Source organism: Pomacea canaliculata, linkage group LG9 (genome assembly GCF_003073045.1).
Source record: "Pomacea canaliculata isolate SZHN2017 linkage group LG9, ASM307304v1, whole genome shotgun sequence".
NCBI lineage: Eukaryota > Metazoa > Mollusca > Gastropoda > Architaenioglossa > Ampullariidae > Pomacea > Pomacea canaliculata.
The window spans coordinates 8,361,287-8,380,812 of NC_037598.1; the positions used below are offsets into that span (position 1 = coordinate 8,361,287).

At 41.2% G+C, this 19,526-nt stretch overlaps 1 protein-coding gene across 3 annotated transcripts; it reads left to right on the forward strand.

Moving 5' to 3' along the window:
* The first annotated feature begins 284 nt into the window (after positions 1–284).
* On the forward strand, positions 285–16,678 carry LOC112572776 (fibulin-1-like). 3 transcript variants are annotated; one of them, XM_025252646.1, is made up of 17 exons: positions 287–505; positions 2,103–2,350; positions 3,922–4,193; positions 4,625–4,766; positions 6,780–6,995; positions 7,872–7,991; positions 8,492–8,686; positions 9,311–9,442; positions 10,755–10,895; positions 11,460–11,648; positions 12,021–12,158; positions 12,415–12,540; positions 12,922–13,047; positions 13,295–13,414; positions 13,981–14,121; positions 14,513–14,654; positions 15,592–16,678. In XM_025252646.1, the coding sequence occupies exons 2-17, from the start codon at positions 2,275–2,277 to the stop codon at positions 15,980–15,982; spliced, it is 2,667 nt and encodes an 888-aa protein (XP_025108431.1). In that variant the 5' UTR covers positions 287–505; positions 2,103–2,274; the 3' UTR covers positions 15,983–16,678. The 3 variants fall into 3 exon arrangements, with proteins under 3 accessions (XP_025108433.1, XP_025108431.1, XP_025108432.1); XM_025252648.1 differs by lacking the exon at positions 6,780–6,995 and having other exon boundaries at positions 285–505; XM_025252647.1 differs by lacking the exon at positions 9,311–9,442 and having other exon boundaries at positions 290–505.
* Positions 16,679–19,526: the final 2,848 nt, after the last annotated feature.

Below are 19,526 nucleotides of genomic sequence, written 5' to 3' on the forward strand. Positions count from 1 at the left end.
ATTATTCGCTTTACTAAACTTAAGGAACTAAGCGTGCATGGAGTAAAAAAAAAAAAAGTATATCATTTTTCTTTTTACAAACACGTGAGTGAGAGTGCGAGAGAGTGAAAGAAGAAAGACAAGCAGCATACATAACCCCCTCTCCATGCGCCCCAGAGAAAGAGAAGACGAAAGTTGTCCGTACAATAGAACAAACGTCGACATGCCACTTACATCATGACAGTTTAATTGGCTCTTGAGGCACTTGGGCGAGAGCTGATCGACTAGCACGCGTGCTGGGTCTAGGGCACAGACCGTGCCACACGCGTGCTGGCAGTGAAAGTGGAAGGACCGGCACCACGAGTTTCCGTGTCACGTGTTTCCTTGTCGCAGACTGTCAGTACGGAACGTTGCTGTTGCCCTCTCCGCGTCTCAACGTTCTTTCGACGACAGAGGCGTGCGGGTCATCGTGAATGTCACGTCAGTGCACGTGGCGATTTCACCACCAAAACATCACAGGAAAAAGGTACTCAGTTTTTATCTTGAGTTTCTGTATTGTTTTCGTTTTAGAAAAATTGAAGACAGCTTACAATGTTTGCAGCATCAAGTTTTTTTATCATTGTTAAAACTTGCTTTCTCTGTTTCGTCAACGATAACTCATTTGAAATGCATGTATGTTCGGTCTGTAGTGTATGCTCGTCTTTCGGGCGAGTTTTGACACTGTCAGTGCATAACGCCCACATTCTTTGTAAATCTATAAATGAAATGCTGTGGAATTTTTTTACGAAGGGCGTACTGTTTCTTGCGACTGTCTGTCTCTAAGACAAAGTGGGATTTCTATTTAATCTGAACAAACAAAAACCAAAATCTGCTTTCCATGGTATGAACTATATTAAACAATTCTACCAGATGTCTGCCTCTTGGTTCACGGGACAAAACCGATAAGTATTTCGCTTGGCTTTCCAACGGGCGTCCTCAAAATTACAGCTAGTTGACCCAGTCATGACACTGGTGACTTGTCTGAACTCTAACCCCTAGTATCCGTAGCATGGATCGAGGTCTATTTTTGTTTAATGCTCTGCAATTCTATGGTCAAACAAGTACCAATCCGAGATAGTAAATATTAAGGGATATTGTAAGCACAAAACGTGAAAGGGATGCCTCATTAAACGCCGTTGGAATATCAACTAAAGCGAAACACACACAAAAAAGCCTTGACAAATAAAAGCGTTCGAATGACTATACGAGCGAATAAGCATACTTATTTATTAATATAAATGTAACCAATAGATATGTCTGTAAGAACTCAAGTATTTTTTAAAAATAATTATGAGGGGTTTTTGGGTGACAGAGCTCGGGAAACTCATCTTTTATGTGCGAGCTGCCGCTAAAAGTGTATGTTACGAGTCTTTCGAACTTTTTTCCGAAAACGAGCTTGGACTGGGGCAATAGACCAAAAGACATCTACTCCTCTAACCCAGAAATATTTATAATTTTCGTGCATCCCTGTCTATGTCATTAGCATTTTTAGGACGTTTGGTTGGTTCTTTTGACACCGGGAGCTTGTATATGATGAATACCCTTCTTGGCGACTACGCCCCGTTCTTTCAAAGCTGAGCAAAGAGAGTCTGGATGTGACGCTTCTTGCTTCGGCCTGATGTGATATCCAAATACCCAAATGGTATCAGGGGAACGTCCCGTCCTCCAGCGATCTGAGATTATCCCGCGTATATACAAATCTGAATGCCATAGGGTTCAATCGTAGATTGCAGGTTTTATCTGTCTGTATGTTCGTCCCACTGGCTTCTTGCCTGCCTACTAGCTTACTAATAATATCTGTCTCATCTGATAGTTTGTATAAGCAGAAAGGAATGTAGAAGCAGGTGCCTACCGCAGCTGAACGTATTAACAGTGTAATGTAGGTGTAATCTCTGCATCTGATTTTGTTCTGGCATCCAAGCATCACACCCTGCCTGCTGCACCGCTAACAGATGCTAGTTATTTTTTCTTTGTGCAAACATAAATATCAGTGTTAGGCCTTTGGTTTGGATTCTTAACGCCGTTCATATTTCTTTAGCCTTCATAACCACTTCCCCACTTAGTTGTTTGTACGCCTTTTTCAGATATCGGCGGTGGGAAATACCAAGCCACTCCTGATCCTGGGCGCCGTGGCATCGGAGAACCAGAAGACATTCGAAGTACAGAGCACGAGGTATTGGACTTGCGAACCGGGGGGTCCGCGGTACGTTGGAGTGACTGCGCCGGAGAAGAAAACACGAGGACTACACTTTCACGATGAAGCCGCTGTCGTACGGGCTTGCCCTGTTTGCTGTGGGATGCTTCGCAGCTGAAATGATGGGACTTGCTGCAGGTGGGTGGCTGGCTGTTTCCTCCACTAGCTGATGTTGATTAGGAGGACATGAATGATGTCGATTTAGAACTCTATGAGGGGTTTGATTATTTCACACGGAAGCTCGACCCAGCGAACGAAAAATGATGAGTGACTGTGCATGTGACAGGCCGAGAGATAGAGAGAGATGACACCGATAATAGTGACAATGATAATTGTAATAACACTTTTTTGACAAGAATTATATAATGAGGAAAACGGTCTGCTTAGACCTCGCCCTAAAATATACTACTCATAAGAAGAAAGGGTGAAATAAATGTACAAAAATAAATAATAAACGTACATACATTATTTTCTCGTGAATACTTGAAATTTTTGTACGCAGTTTGTTAAAACATCTACATTGTATGGAACTCTTTATGAAAGAAGATAGCTGTCACAGGAGGCTCCTGTATACCAGTGTTTAGAATATTTATGAAAAGCTGTGTGAATAAGTGTAACGAGCATGGGGTTGATGCACATCTTGGCACTCGATCAGAGAGGTTAAGGGGAAAGCTAGGGGTGAAGGGTTTTAAAGGAACTGGTCATGCTGCCAGGAAGGCATCACTTTGTGGTTCATAGATGGCCATGATAAGGTCATGTCACGCGCTTCTGTTATTTAAAAGCACTCGTAAGTCAGATCACCGATTTTTTTGGTGGGATGGGTGGGGGATGGGGTAGGGAGGGAGTTCTTACATTTCTTGCAAAGGCTGTTTTGAAGCACCACGCACAAAGAACCGCTTTTAATGAAACTCTTGCTCACATTGACTTGACCTTCATTGCTATGTTAAAAGCAGTTAAAAACATACAGAGGATGGAAACAAGAAGAGAGAAAAGGTAGATAAATGAATAGCGCCATTAAAGTTTAGACAGAGGCGGAATATTATTTTAAAATATGTGCAGAAACCTCTCATGGCTCTTTTTGTCTGGTTCGATAGGCAAGGCGAATGGTATATATGATTAATGTCGGTGGGTAGGCACACGACGCAACCAATGGTCAGTAAGAACTCAAAGAAGCAACAGAGGAAACACATTTTTCTGGTGGCAATTTGGTTTCATCTGCAGTAGTTGTTCTCGATAATGTCTTGGCCCATCTACTGTGTGTGTTCGTCAGGTTTCAGCGCGTTCATTCTAAATAAATACGACAGGAAGTTTTCTCGTCATATTTAATAGCGAACATTCGTTTTGGAATAAGAATTTTATTCCACCTTTATGAGTTACATGAATTTTATTCCACCTTTATGAGTTACAAATTATCACCAGGTACAGCTGGGAACTCTTAGGGGTTTTTTTTTTCATCGTTTTATGTCATTTTTAGCTATTCGTGGATTGAGATCTGTGTCTACAATATAAAACAGCATTATAAATATACTATAAAAACGGAAAGCAAACTTTCCTATTTGTAGTATTTTAATGGAAGGAGACCAGCCTCATCCATTTATTCTCTCTTTCTTTCTCTTATTAGCTAATCTATTGCGATTTTTATAAAAAATGTATGCGTTCATTAGCAATTTTCTGTATATTTGGAATTTTACTTTGTGTTGAAATCTCAGGTCAGACCGATCGACGATTCTTCCAGCCAGGAATGATTGACCAGTGTTGCATGCTGGGTGTGCAGTGGTCCAACACCAGCTCTCGCTGCACAGGTTTTCCAGGCCCTGTGCCTGGCATTGCGCCAGAGTCACAGAGCGCCTGCTTGCTGGTGTTGGAGGTGTGCTGTCTGAAGCACATGCAACAGGAAATGTGCGAGTTCGGCAAACAGACGGCGCTGGACCAGCAGCTGTGCGCGGTCAGGGACTCTGACCCCGGCGCGGAGCAGTTCCGGGTCAGAGTTTACCACCTGTGCACTCTCCACTTGTGCAGTTTTTTTTTTAATCTTCACACACACGCACACATTATGCGTTATATATTTCATATTACAATTAAGTATTGTAGTCATTATATACTAAATAAAACAATTTGTGATGCCATTAACATTATTATAATTTATCTACTATACATTTAATCATATGGCCACCCGCCAGATTTCGATTCCACTTTATAGGATAATATGTGAGGTGAAAGATCGTGTTAATAGAACACAGTACAAATATATGTATACAAACAAAACAAACAAAAAACCCTGATTAATTTACGTGGAACGGAAGTAGTTCTCAAGTTAAAGTGATATTTATTGAAAATTATCACCCCACTGTTTCTGCCCTCAACAGTACAGGATTTGGAATGTGGCCATCTTAATGAGAAGTCCGTGTGCAGGAATGCTGCCACTGCTGTCAGATGGGGGCAGATGCCAGGAGGAGGAGATCATCGTGCGAGGTGCCGGGCCTTGGCGAACCTTGTGACGCCACGTTCTCAGAGTGCTGCACGGGTAGGCGCAGCGACAACGCTACAACACCGGGTATGAGGCATTCATGTTGTGTTCATTATGTTTTAGTTTTGAGAATCCATTTATTATTGTTCACCCTCTGTTAAAGTATTCGACCCAGCTGCCAGATAAGTGAAAAACAACACATTTGTTGTAGTGTATTTAACAAATCCTTGAGTGGTTGTTGTTTGCTGTAATAAATTTAGTTGGTACAAATGTTGATTTTGCGACTCTGGCGAATACAGAACCATCGGAAAATTTTCATATTGCATGTTAGTGTACCTAAATTGTAATTGCATCCGTTCGTACTTTTAATTTTTTCATTTGTTGTTGCGTTACTTGCACGTAATGTAGACTATAAGACTTGCTTCTTCTGTAGAAATAATATCCTTTTTGTAAAAAAAAAAAAAAAAAAAACCACCAACAATTTTTAGTTATTTAGTGGATGAGAGAAGTGTGCCTTGTTTTCTGACCCAAAGCTTTGGTGCGGAACTCGACTCTCTTGTGGTGGCGTTCTCTGTGTAACATTTGACTGTAGTAGTTGTTGTGAACTAACAAAACTATTTAGCGTTGCCAGGATGATGTCCTTTCGTCTGACAGGCTCTCAAGGCTCATATCAGTCAAAGAGCAGCTATAGAGAGGACCCCGGCGACCATTTCTAGCGAAAGGGAGACAAATATTGCGGTGATGTCAGCTATCATTCACTCACCCACTCACGCACAGAGATAGCCTGAAAATGATGTTGTGTCAATATTTCCTTGTGTAGTGGATTTTTTTTTTTTAATTTAGAGCAAAATACTCGAACCAAGGACAGACAAAAGGAATATCCCTGCAAAATGTTATCCGTATCGGACAAACGATAGTGCTCAACCACGCTGTGGTTTACAAGATAATCCTCTCACTAATATTACATCACCAAGAATTTCGGTAGCATTCCTTGTGTCCAAAAGTACGACCGAAGGGTTAGAGGCTCTGTTTTGGAATATAAAAAAAAATTGTACAGGACATTTGACATTATTTATCTGTGCATCTGCAGTACTTAGATGATGTACTCTGGTCTTCGTCTTGTCGCAGAGTCCTGCTCATTTTAATTTTGCCATACGCTGGGTTCCGAAAGGCCATATTGACACTGAAGAAGACAGTTCTCTAGCTTTTATCCTTCTCTACTTAAGAGAATATTTTTATCTGTTAGTTTCTAAAGGAGACAGTTCTTTAGTTTCACTTCAGTCTCGCCCAAGTTTCCTGTCCACAAGTATTTCCTACACAGAGGACTGGCGCACGAAAAATTCCCCCCAACCCACACACACCCATTTCATCTGTACCCACACCACGTCTCTCCACCCACAATGTACCCAACTGTTGGTGCATTTCTTTGTCGCATTTTGCTCTGGCTTCCTCGCCTGAACTTCCTGTCTGTAAAAAGCCCCGGGTTGTCTTAGCCTGTTTCCGCGAAGCGTATGTTTAGAGTTTGCTTTCATTCGGTTTTCGTGTAGTTTCTGTAAATACTGCCGTGACGTCCCCCACCCCGGCCACCCCAATTCCTTCAACCCCTTCTCCACCGGCCTTGCTTTTGCACACGTGCCAGGAAATAGTTCAAATAGTTTGTTCGCATGGGCGAAACGGACGTCTGTAATATAAGAGACTTCAATAAATAAATAAAAACCCAAAGAAACCTCCAGTAACAACAGTTTCTGTCGCTTACACATCTTACATTTAATGGGATAAACATGGACAGATAGATTTCATGTTCTTATCTCTCCCAAGGTAAAAAAATGTCCCACAGTCACGCAGTTGTGTCGTACGTATTGATTTTAATTGTTAAGCTGCAGTTTTGAAAACGGTCTGCAATAAAACAAAATAAAAATTGATATTAGAAAGCGGTGAATATTAATGGTTATGCTGGCTTTGTCAGTGGATATATTTTGAAAGGCGGGCATGTGCATCGGTGCACAGGTGCAGGCGTGAGCAAGCGAGCTAGAGGTTGATGAAAGCACAGTCTTTTTTTTTTTTTATGTAACCAGAATGAACAACTCATTTCCTCGCCAGGTAAACGAATCTCCCCTTCAAACCCTGGAGGAGGTGAGACGGGGGGTCAGACATCCGGGAACTCGAGCAACTCCGATATTGACGAATGTAGCCAGTTTCCAGGCCTCATTTGCTCGCATCTGTGCATTGACAAACCTGACGGGTTCATCTGTGACTGCCCTCCTGGGTTCTCGTTGGGACAAGACCAGCGCACGTGCCAGAAGGTGGATGTTTCCGGTGTGTACGCAACTTCGTTGAGCTGATAGAGAAAATTTCGGTGCCTTAGCGGAAGGGGTTTGGAAAAAACGTTTATCTGAATGCTTGCACAAAAATCCCTACACAGTCGGGGAAAAAATCCAAACTATGCAGATATTTATATGAAAAATCATAAACCGCCAGCCAGGCAACTGTTTAAATCGCTAACCATGCATGCAGGGCTAACGCTAACTATGCATGATTTCATGTACAGTACTAACAAACAGGCGAACGAATGGAAGGAAAAAATCTGATCATTATGTCTGTCATGCTTTTTTTGTTTCTTTGTTTGTTTGCTTTTTGGTTAAACACTTGTGCTTTCTTCTGTCGTCAGTTAAAGATCGGTTTCTTTACAAAGCGCACATGCGCGTGCCCCAAAAAGCTTCGTGAGTTTATTCAATGGCACATTCCAATATTATGTCGACACTTGCATCCATACCCGTCACCTAGGCTTTAAATGGCTGTTGGGTATTGAAGCTACTGAATTCTCGAAAAGCCTTTGCGGCAGGTAGCAAATAGAAATGATGCGATATGAGAAAAGAACAGAAAAAGATGATGAAGAGGAAGAAGTAAAAATGAAAGAGCAGAAAAAAGATAAAGAAGATGGAAGTGCTGCTCTTATACTACGTTTTGCCTTAAAAGTTTTTTTTTTAAAGGAAGGCAAGCAGTTGTTTACTGTTATGATCATCTAGTCTTTTGAATGCGTCTAAACTCATTCTCTCTCCTCCCTTTCTGTTTTTCCCTCACTCTTTCACACACACAAATAATTACATAGCTACAAAAAAATACCAAGTCACCCAATCAACCAATCAATCCTCTAAATGTGCAATATTTAATATAATGAGCATTTTCTGACAGACGAAATTAACTGTATCCACAACAACCCTTGTGACCAACGATGCGTGACAACCGCCAGCGGCGCGGAGTGTAGATGTTACAGCGGGTACCGCCTGAAGGCCGATGGCCAGACGTGTGACGGTAAGCTTTTTGTGAGAAGTTAGGGTAGCAGGTGACATCGCAAATATCTTAGAATGTAGACGTGTAAATACTAGGAAGTATGTCGAGAAAGCGTCGTGATAATGTGAACAAGAAATTTTGAGCATGCAAGCAGACAGAAAAGAGTACTGGATTTTAAAAAGTCATCATCGAACGGTTGCTGCTGCCTCTATACACCTTTTTATATTGATGAATGTTATTGAGTGAATTAGCTGAGCGTTTTAGATGTAAGAGTTCGCACCCTAAAGTGACCCTCTTTAGCAATAAAGATTATTAACTGTCTGGAAATATTCTCAGTCCTAGATGCCGAAGAGTTTACTCGATCTCATTTTCAGAGTGCTAACCTCCTGGATGTACTAATTATTTATTGTGATACACGCATTAGGTATTACCGAGCGTCAACATCTCGACCGAACAATTGGTTTCAGATTTCGAAGAATTGACGGTCATTGACATATCCTGCACTCTATTTTATTTTTCAGATATTGATGAATGTGCTGAAGGCACGTACCGCTGTGCCCCCAACCAACAGTGCGTCAATACAAGAGGAAGCTACTCCTGTCTCGCAAATGACTGTCCGCAAGGAAGCTCGCGAAACCCAACGACAGGACAATGCGAAGAAGACAACACCTGTTTGTCAGGCTTCGCCTTCAACAGCGTGACCCGCAAGTGTGAAGGTAAAAACGCTCACTGGCGACAGTGAACATTTCTGAAAAGGGTGAGACGAATGTACGTTGCTAAGTGAGAAATGAAAACCAGAAATAAAAATTACAGAACCAATTCTTTCATTCACCAACTAGTGTTGATTAATAACCGGGGTTGGGATGGGGTGGGGAACCACCCTTTAAAAAAAAAAAAAACAACAGAGACTGAGGAGGCAAAAATGTGAACGTCGTTCACTGTCAGCATGAAGTTTGCCTCCCAGAAAACAGAGCATCTTCCTGCGCCACTGAAATGTTATAAGCAACAAAAAGAAATGCAGTTTAGAAAGGGATTTTTAAGGAGGTGGTGGTTTCCAGAATCAATGCAGACTTTGTAAAGATTTTTAGCCAGAATTATTTGTCATTAGAGTACACTGACAACATCCAAACACTAATTGACAAAGTCCCCAATAAAACAACAAACAAATTTTATGCTTTTCTAAAGCAACCTTGAAATAGCCGCAGACGGAAGCAAAAGATAACAAAAACACATTGTTCATGAACTAATGTGATCCTAGAGATGTCCTAAGACATGACGATGAGTACGGTGATCATGAAAGGCACTAACAGATACAGGCCACGCTTAACTGTCTGTTCAAGACATCGATGAGTGTACAGTGGAGGAGCACACCTGTTATGGTGCATTTCAATACTGTGTCAATCTCAACGGGTCATTCACATGCAGCTGCGATGAAGGCTACACATACAACAGAGCCTCCCGGTCTTGTGAAGGTACCGGCTTGCTCTTCCTTTTCTTGGAGGTGCTACAGGCTGAGGTAGCTATGTTGTAATAGGCTCCAACCTGCTTCACGCTATTGTGTCGATGTTGTTTGAGCCAGATGCTGCTTTGGGCTGTTGTATCGGTGTTGTGTTTAGTTAGAGGCAGCTTTAACCTGCTGTATCGATGTTGTGTTTAGCTGCAAGCTGATTTAAGCTGTTGCAATGATGATGTGTTAAACTCAAGGCTTCTTTACCTGTTATATCGACGTTGTGATAAGCTTCTTTAACCTATTGTATCGATGTTGTGTTGAGCTGGATTCAGTTTTATCCTATTATATCGAACTTGTGGAATTAAAGCTGCTTTATGTTGTTGCATGGATGTTGTGGTAGACTAAAAAGATTACTGTATCGATGCTGGGGTTTTCTCAAACCAGCTTCTGTTGGATGTGCCGATCGTTGCGATGAGCTGGAAACTACTTGATATGCTGCTTGACGAGTGTGCAGCTCCTAACCTATGATAATGCTGCCTTCATTATAATATGCACACCTAATGTACTATTGTGAAATATAGTTGCAATGGACCAGTAGAAAGTTTCACGTCTGCTGTCCGTTCTGAGGGGTTAGGTCTGTGTCCACTGGATTCTCAATTCACAATTTTAACTCATTTACCTTAGTCAGTGGCTTGATTAAAAACTGCTGCGGCTCGAAATGCATTGGAAGCACGTGATCTTACCCAAGCATCACGTGCTAAATTCATTTGGAAAATTTTCTACTGGTCTGTTATGCATTTAGTACATAGACATAGATGTAGATAGGCACTGACATAGATACGGCATAGATATAAATATACATATAGATACAAATATAGACCAAGTGCATGGATGGTCCAGGTTAGTAGTCTCTTTCGGGGCTATGTTGTGCTAAACAAGGAAATGAAGAAAAAAAATCCTTCCAAGGGGGATAACTCGATCGCTTCCTCTGGATTGTGGTGTTTGAATCATGAATATAGTGCATTTTGTTTACTGACATTTGCTAGCATGGCAAAGTAGAGAAAGCATTATTTTAACTTCTAGATATTAAAAAAAGTTATAGTTAAATTTGTGCACTCTAATCATTTTGTTTCAAGCTTCGTATAATATGGAACAATAATGAAAGAAAATTACGAAATTTTGGTTACGAAATATGGGCCTACTGCAAATCTTGATCAATCTTTAATGAGATACTCATATGAATACATAGTGAGTGTAATTCTAATTATCTTACGCACATAAAGTCATTATTGCCATCCTATAATCGCTTCCACTGCTTACCTCGGTGGTTGCAGACATCAATGAGTGCGGCCTGGGCCTGGATGACTGCAAAGAGGGAGAGCGATGCGAAAATACTGTGGGTAGCTTTACTTGTCGCCGCATCCATCATTGTGGAACTGGCTACACGCTGGACGATCAGACACAAGCTTGCGTTGGTAATGATCTTTTCCCCTCGTTCCCACAAAGTGTAGGAATGTTTGAGTATTATTCAAGATGATTGTGTAATTCCATTAAAAGTAAACGTGTTTTTATGTTTAAAAACCCATATAATGTCATTTCACTTTTATTACAGTTTGTTAATAAGATTATTGGAATACAAATTATTACGTTTTTTAAGGTCAGAATCATGATTAAAGAAAATAATTATGTCTTGTTTCATTTTTTTATTATAGTTCCTTCTCTAAAATTTATTGGAAGGGAACGTTTCAAAACATGGGTATTTGTCGAAAGATATTCCATTCTTAGCGAGTGTATTGCACAAAGTTGTATGACATCGGAACATTCTGGACTTTTTACACAAAAACTATGGTACATTTTTGGGGATTGTACTATTATTTGGTGAACTTATAGACTTATAGCCTTGGATTTTTTAATTGTTACCTTTAGTAACCATTTGATCAGGATTATTGTCAGATCTTCTAGATGAACCTTTTCATTTCTACCCCATTATTCGCCAAAACATTAGTATTATCGTTTACATTTACTCTTTCACCATCTAGACAACGACGAGTGTGTTCTCGGGACCCACAACTGTGCTGAAGGCTTCATCTGTCAGAACATCGAGGGGTCGTTCCGTTGTCAACCAAAGGAGTGTCCAGCGGGCTATCGCTTCGACTCTGCGTCGGGGGAGTGCCGGAGGATACACTGTCAGGCAGGCTTGAGACCCAACAGGGCGGGCAACTGTGTTGGTAGGTCTGAGAGAGATCGTGGGGCTTTTGACAGTTTCAGATACTGAAATGGTCGAGATGATGCAATAATACAATAGGTGACGCTGGGTCACCAAGAGGACTGGAATCTGTGGACACTAATAGTAAACAAAGCAGAAATCCTAAGTGCGAGAGACTGTTCGTCGCTACAGATTTTCTTCTCAATTAATCCATTACTTCAAAGTATTTGATATAACTTACTCTTTTCTTTCTTGTACAGGCTTCAAACAGAAACATAAAGAGATATAGCAACATATATAGTATACTACTACTACATTAACTACTGTTATTGCTTATTATTATTATTATTGGCTGTTTCGTATCATCGTATCAACGCTAACTCCTGTGCTACAGATATAGACGAGTGTGCGGAGTCTTCCCACAGGTGCCTGCAACATCAGCGCTGTGTTAACACCGTCGGCTCCTACCACTGTCGGAATCTGGTCAACTGTCCGCGAGGCTATGAGCCCACCACCAACAATGGCTGCCAGGGTGTGTAGTCAGTTCTCTGCAAACGTGTCTACGGCGAAGATTTCAAGGAGGTGGATCAATAGAAATCGCTCGATATGTCGATCTTTTGATCCGTCACCTTTAAATCTTGCACCCTTGTTTTTAAAACCTAGAAACTTTTCGTTGAGAACCCACAAAGCAAATGCAAGTTTCCTAGAAGGTCTTTTTCTAGCGAGTGTGTATAGGCTGTAAATATTATGCGTGTTCATCCATATCTTTGTCTGCCTTTCGAGCACAGACATCAACGAGTGTACCTCAGGAACACATCGATGCAGTGCTGACCAGGAATGCGTCAACCGACAGGGCAGCTATTTCTGTCAGTGCCCTCGCGGCTTCCGCCATGATGCCAGCGGCAGATGCGTCGGTGGGTTCAGAGTTTAAAGATTTATTTTCACAGCAAAGATCTCAGTCACACTTTCACTCTCTCTTTCTCTTGCTCACCTTTTTTTCCTCCTCCCTTTCTCTCTTTTTTATCCTTCTCGCTCACTCTTTCTCTCCCTGTTTGCCTGTATAATTTTTGTTTTACTTATGTGCGTTCGTGCTGGTGTGCTTTTGTGGTGTGTGTGTGTGAGAGTGAGTTCGTTCGTGCGCAAAATAAAAAACAAAAGAAACAAAAAAAAACCCCACGAGGTGCTCAGTTCAGACATAAACCAAAACCTTTAGAAGATTTCATTGCCAGTATATGACCCTACGGTATACTGCATTTGATCAACGACCCACTTCCGACACTTTTAACTTGTCGCAGACGTGAACGAGTGTTCGTATGGTGCCGCCATCTGTCCCACGACCTCAACCTGCATCAACACGATTGGCTCGTACAAATGCGAATGCAAAGATGGCCTTGTGTCGGATGAGAGCGGAGGGTGCTTAGGTAAGCTACTACGGTTTTATTTATCGTCCTCCTAAGTGCAAGGTAACCATAGTTAACAAGTACACGCTGCCTTGCCACATGGGGAACTTAGACAACGCTGCCAGGTAGTTATATCTTTTTCAGAAAGTGAAACTGGCAAAGTTGCTTTTTAAAGTCATAAATCTGAGTTGTCCATGTCGTCAGACCTGATTTAGAGGAACTTATAGACTAGTAATGTTTTGATTGTGTGATGCTTTCTTCGTCTTAGATATCGACGAATGTCTCACGGACAATATCTGCCAACATAAATGCAAAAATGTACAGGGCACATATTTCTGCACCTGTAACCAAGGTTACCAGCTCCGTGAAGATAAACGTTCGTGTGAAGGTAAGTACAGATAGTCATTAAGGCTGGTTGCACATCTTTCTAAAACTTAAAACTGTTTTCAAGAAGCAATTCCAGAAACTTTTTTTTTCAATAATCACTCCAGTTCCATTTAGGTGCGTGGCATGGGTCTGTGGACATCGAGTGAGAACTGTGCCAGTTTTGAACGTATTTCGCGCTGTTGGGATCGTACTGTACTTTGAATAGAGGACGAGTATACGGTTTCGCTTCTACATTACGTTGTTAAAATAAAAGGAAACTATATAACTTGTTGAAAACCCTATCATTTAAAATTCTACCAAAAGGGCAAAAGTAACAATAATTACAATAATAAATTCATACATCCTGTGTTTTTAGGATAACAGCTGTGTGCTGCAAGACAATTTTATCGTAGTAGGTATAGTCTGTGATCTCTGAAGATTTGACTCTAAATATGGCCGTGTCTATTTCCACGAGCTTATAAATCCAAATAACGTTGTATTAACCACACAAAATGAAAAGTTGCAAGCTGCAACAAATATTGATTGATGCAAAGATTGCTCTCATCTCAGCTTCAATGTTTATTTCAGACATTGACGAATGTACCCAGTTTCGGGGAACTGGAGGGAGGGGTGGGGTGTGTGGAGGTGGGTGTATCAACACACCTGGATCTTACCGCTGCGAATGTCCTGAGGGTTGGCAGCTCTTAAATGACGGACGATCCTGTCAAGGTAGGTAACTGTAGGCTTGAAGAAGGATTGCAGAGGGATGAACTTTATCTTGGAAGGAGAACAAAATGTCGCCCTAAATTATTTACATACAATCTTTGCACTAAAAACAGGTGTACATATTTATATATAATGTAAATAGATAAATGGTAGAAGTGATAAATCGAAAGATAAAGAGCATAGTAATTATTTAGAACTGGTCATACTTTTAAAATCAATTTGTATTTCAGCTTATATGAAATTTCGTGCCACACTGTAAGAAGCACATTTTGTTTTAAAGCTGTATTGGCTTAGAAAGGGGCGTAGCATGTGAATGAGTTTAGCACAGAATATTTCGTTTGATTATAATTCGAAAGAAATTGAGTGTGACGATTGGTCCGTATGTTCGATGAAGACATCGACGAGTGTGCCGAGCGGACAGCTTTCTGCCCTCACCAAGACAGCATATGCATCAACACACGAGGCCACTACAAGTGTCCGGTCGTGCGCTGCCCAGATGGCTTCGCGAAGACCACAGCAACAGGTCGCCAGAACAGGTGAGAGCACGTCACACCTGCGCTTTTTTTCTGTGACTGCACTGTCTTTATCATTCGTTGTTGACCGTTCTTTTGATGAAGTGACTTTCGTATTGAATGTTTCAGAGTTGTGACAAACATTGTCGAAATTCTAATCTTAACTCGGTTAACAGCCTTTCAACAAAAGTTGAAACATAATATGCATTACATCTTTTTAAAAATGTTGAATTATGTCTTTAGCACGACTGAAATTTGCAAGAATATCTAATAACCTGAGTAATAACCTGAATAGTGTTAGAAACTGTAAACTGTTTTTACACGAATTTGGTGAGTCTTGAATGCATGCTTATTACAATCCTTTATTAAATGTTCATTAGTTTGCTATAGCTTTAGCTGAATTCATTAACAGCTGAACTAATTAAAAAACATTAACGATTCTGCATCTACAGGGTGACTCAAAGAGCACTGAAAACATTCCTCACTGTATACTATGTATTCATCAGCTGAAATTGTAAAGAAATTATTACAATTTTGTTTTCTTCTCGCGGGCTGGTGCTTAACTAGTAGAGAAATACATAAGTAAATGCATAAATAAAATGGTAAATAACTGTCAATACAAACTAAAGGGTAATGGACTTCCTCAAACAGAAACTGACTAACAAACCTTGGGTAATCCTTGAAATTTTCAGTCTTTTCTTCTATTCACATTATACTTGGTTAAGAAGGAATTGAAAGTGTTCTTTTTGGGTCACACTGTACGAAAGCTGAAAAAGTTTTGTAAATGTACGCTTACAGCATGTTGATGTCGTGGCTCTAACCTCCAATATTTGCTTCTTGCCTCTGTTTTTGTTTCCCTTTCCCACGCACCCGCCTTACAACGTCATCATCATCTCGCGCTCATTGGCGCGGCGTGCTGCATCGTGCTGCGGGCACACCCCCTGCTCCTCTTTCACTGCAGCATTCGATGTAAGCGGGTGGACACAGACTGTCTGGAGTGTCGGCGGGGACTGCTGTCGCAGTCGTACAACTTCCTGACCTTCCCTTCCAACGTTATCGTGCCGGCGCCACTGTTCTCCATGACCGGGGCGCGCGACCCTGACAAGAACTACGCCTGGCAACTGCATCTGCTATCCGCGCGTCCCCTGCGGGCTGGGGTGCTGCCCGCCGATGTCCGCCATTTTGCCTTGGAGGAAAGTCGCGACCAGGCAGTGGTCAGCCTGATCTCGCGTGTAGACGGTCCGCAGGACATTGAGTTGCGCCTGGACATGAACATCACCAGCTTCTATTCCGGTTACGAGGGAGTGGCCGAGTCGCGCATTTTCCTCTACGTCACGGACGATGGGGTTTAGGTTATTTCCGGTTCCGGCTGGCACCGGGTGTGCTGGTTGCGGCTGTAAAGCAGCGAGAGCAAGCTCATGATTTGTATTATTTTCATCAATGGACAATAGTCTGTCGCTGCTGGGACCATTTAAAAAAAACAAACAAAAATGTTTTGACTCTCTGTGTTCTCGTATTTCTCAACTCAAAGAACATTAGTAAGAACAGCCTCTATTGTTGTACTTAAAATTATTTCACAGTCTTGTCTCAGTACAAAAAATATCGACTTTTGATTAAAACTACTCTGCTATTTACTACCCACAAACCGCGAAAAAGCTATCTCTGAGCTTTTACAATTTTCACTTTATTGAGATCTTGTAAACGCTAGATGCTTTGTATCCATTGTATGTGGCTCAGGAATGGAGATAGGAAGAGATGTTATTATAATTATTATTTCTTGCAAGAAGATGCAACAATGTATTTAACAAGTAGGACTTAAGGAATAGCAACACCATTTTTTTGGATTAATATTTGAAGATTTCCATAATATCTCAGGGACTTCTTGGTCTCATAAACTTGACTGACTTCAGAAGACTCCTGTCTCCCAATATGACGAAAACTTTATAAATAAGCAGTGCTAAAGTTTGACTATACCTCATTGAAAAGGAACCTAAATTTGTAAAATAAAAGCTCACACGGCTCAAGCCGAGTGTACACAGATTTTGAAAGATGTGTTTGCTTTAGGTGCATGTGCGTCTGCCTCAGTGTGCACGAGGCACTGTGGTGATCTTTGGTGGCAAAACGTTCGCATGATTCGAGTCTCATTTCTGTTAGCGCTCAAAAAGGGATCCCCTTGACCCGCACGCGCACACGTGCATGCATGGTAGTACAGCCTTGGACGTTCTTATTGTAAGTAGCAGTCCTCTGATTCCTTACTTAAAGAGCTAACAAGAACTTTTCCCTCCCATAACGCCCTTTCATAGCGATGTAACATGTCAAAATCGTGGAATAGGAGGTAGAGGCATAACATCATCTGTGAGCGTGGCTTCAGTTCCTATTTCTGATACTGTGGAGATGGCAGCTCGGTGGAGGGTGTAAGCATGGGAATGAAAATAAAATCATAACGACACTAAAACTTTAGGAGGCACTTTTCTGAGAACAGGTCGAGAAGAGAAAGCAGCTAGCTTTACCAAGGCCAGACGTCTGTTAGCAACTATTAACCCCCAAGGATAGTGCATTATCATTATAGTTGCATGATGGTAGACATTTAGCAATTGTTTTAGTCAAAACGCATCGTAACCACCACCTTAAATGTTATCTTAACCTCAAGGCCGTTCTTAACCTGGGCTAATGGCCTTAGCGTCAAGCTTCCGATGTGCCATTGTATTGGCAAACAAGTTAAAAACTTAGCGCCTTAATCAAAGTCTATAGTCTCGAACTTTTGACCCCAAAACCTTGGTTACCTGTGACGTTCACACGCAGCTTTGCCAAACGTTCGATCATATTTGCCCATTTAAAGACGGCCTTTACGCATACTGTAATTTTTCCACGAAACAAAAATTAACCACCATCAATTCGACAATATGTGCCCAAGAAGTGAGAAAATAAACCTTCCGTGCGCGAATAAAGAAAAGGCAGCCGACTGAAGAATTATGATGGATAAGTTTCCACTTCCGCTGCGTGCTACCTTTGGTCTCGGTTGGAGGGAAGGGAGAGAGAAGGGAGTGGGAGGGTGTTAAGCAATCGAGATCTCGTCATGTGTGTTGTTGCCCGCTCATCTGACAGGGAGTTGGTGGCCGAGGAAGACGGAGTCGTGTGCGGCCGCATGGAGTGTGCGGAAGATGACTTGGTGTGCCAGGAGAACAAAACGAAGACGGTTTCTTGGCACTTTCTGGACCTCCCCACCATCGAGTTCCTGGCGTCACCAATGATTCTTCTCAACATCAAGACCGTTGGCTACTCCATCTTCCCAAACTTATTTCTGTCTTTCATAGCCGGCAACGAAGGGAGGCTGTTTGACACTAGGGTGAGAGGTGATCAAGGTAATTAAGAATTAATAAATAAACAGTGAGTAAATGAAAGACAGACCAAACAAAAGAAAGAAAAACGATCAAACTAAGTATGTATGAGTAAATAATAGAACGAATTGACGAACTGTTAGTGTTATTTATAGTATCATGTAAGCCTTTGAAGTGTTTATTTTTATGGCTACCTTTGAAAGAGTTGTGTTCATATACCCGTCATACCTCAGTTGTATACCTTCCTCACACCTGTCCACTTACCCCACTCCTAGTCATTTATGTACGAGTTAAGACGTGTTAATATTAGCTTTAACGTTAAATATGTGTTGTGATAATTTAACACTTTTGATCGAACAGCACTCTGCGCCTTTTAAAGCCAGTGTTTGGTCCAGTCGAGTACAACATGACGCTGCTGCTCATCAACAGAGACTTCACAGGAAACATTGTCATTTCCCGACACATCACTCACGTTTGTGTGTACGTGTCTGAGTACCACTTGTGAAACTACACTGACTTTGAGGCCGGTTTCAAGGCCACGATGACAAAGACAACTAGTTTGCATCCAAGTGTGGGCATGGGTTTGAATTTTGGGTAAACGAAGACTTGCTTTTTGAAGGACAGTAAAAGTGAGTGAAAAAAAGGGCATAGTGTGGACTTTAAACATACACACAACCCTCCTCCTCTCCCCAAACTAAAAGCTGGAGTTCTTTTAACAGTGTATTAACAAAATCAACCACGTCAGCAGACGAGAGGAGTGTGAAATGCTTCGTTAATAGCTCCACGTCGTTCATGAGTGTTCTTTGGTTTAGCTTTTGTGGTGACTTTGGATATCAAACCCATTCTACCCTGCAACCGTTTCTTCAAAACTTGTGATACCATACTCCTGCAAGCTTTGGGATTGTCTCAAAAATTTAAGAGAAATATTCTCTCCCTTGCATTTGAAATCAGACGCAGCTTGTCCATAAATGTTCTGGTGGGCCTTAAAGGGAGAGGCACTTTATTGTACCTTTATACGATGAAGTACATGATTCTGCAGTAAAGTGTGTACCAGAGGCAAACCTTCTTGAGGTCCTCTATTCAATATAATTACTTTTGACAGTGTAATAAAATAATCTGCCTAATACAAATATGTCATACTTTAAGCAAGATATTAATTAGTGTATATTTCAGTTTTGCTTATAGTAAATATAAATTTTACAGATGACAGCCTCCATCCCATACATACTACAGAAAAGAACATGCTGTAAACCTTACTGATAAATGGCCAATACTGATCACAGTCTGCAAAATCTTATGGCATATCTTAAAAGAAGAAATATCCATAAATAATTTGATATTATATTTTTAAATTACAAAATCAGTTTTTGAAGTCTTAGCCATTGGTGGCTGTAAATTCTCTCAATTACATCTTCCTTCACAGCTGTGCCAGGGATTGGTCAGTCTTCCTGCACTTATTACTTCATGAACTTTGTGGTTTTATAAAGTCTGTGATCTTTGAAAGAAAGATGTTTTTCTAGATAGTCTTTTTATTCTTTTGTGATGGTAAATGAACTTT

What these genes read in the sequence shown, in the direction of transcription:
- LOC112572776 (XM_025252646.1), top strand. Translation starts at nt 2,275, where the DNA reads ATGAAGCCGCTGTCGTACGGGCTTGCCCTGTTTGCTGTGGGATGCTTC. An exon ending in CGTGACCCGCAAGTGTGAAG is followed by an intron (nt 8,687 to 9,310) that starts GTAAAAACGCTC and finishes TGTCTGTTCAAG; the next exon opens with ACATCGATGAGTGTACAGTG. An exon ending in GCAACAGGTCGCCAGAACAG is followed by an intron (nt 14,655 to 15,591) that starts GTGAGAGCACGT and finishes CTTTCACTGCAG; the next exon opens with CATTCGATGTAAGCGGGTGG.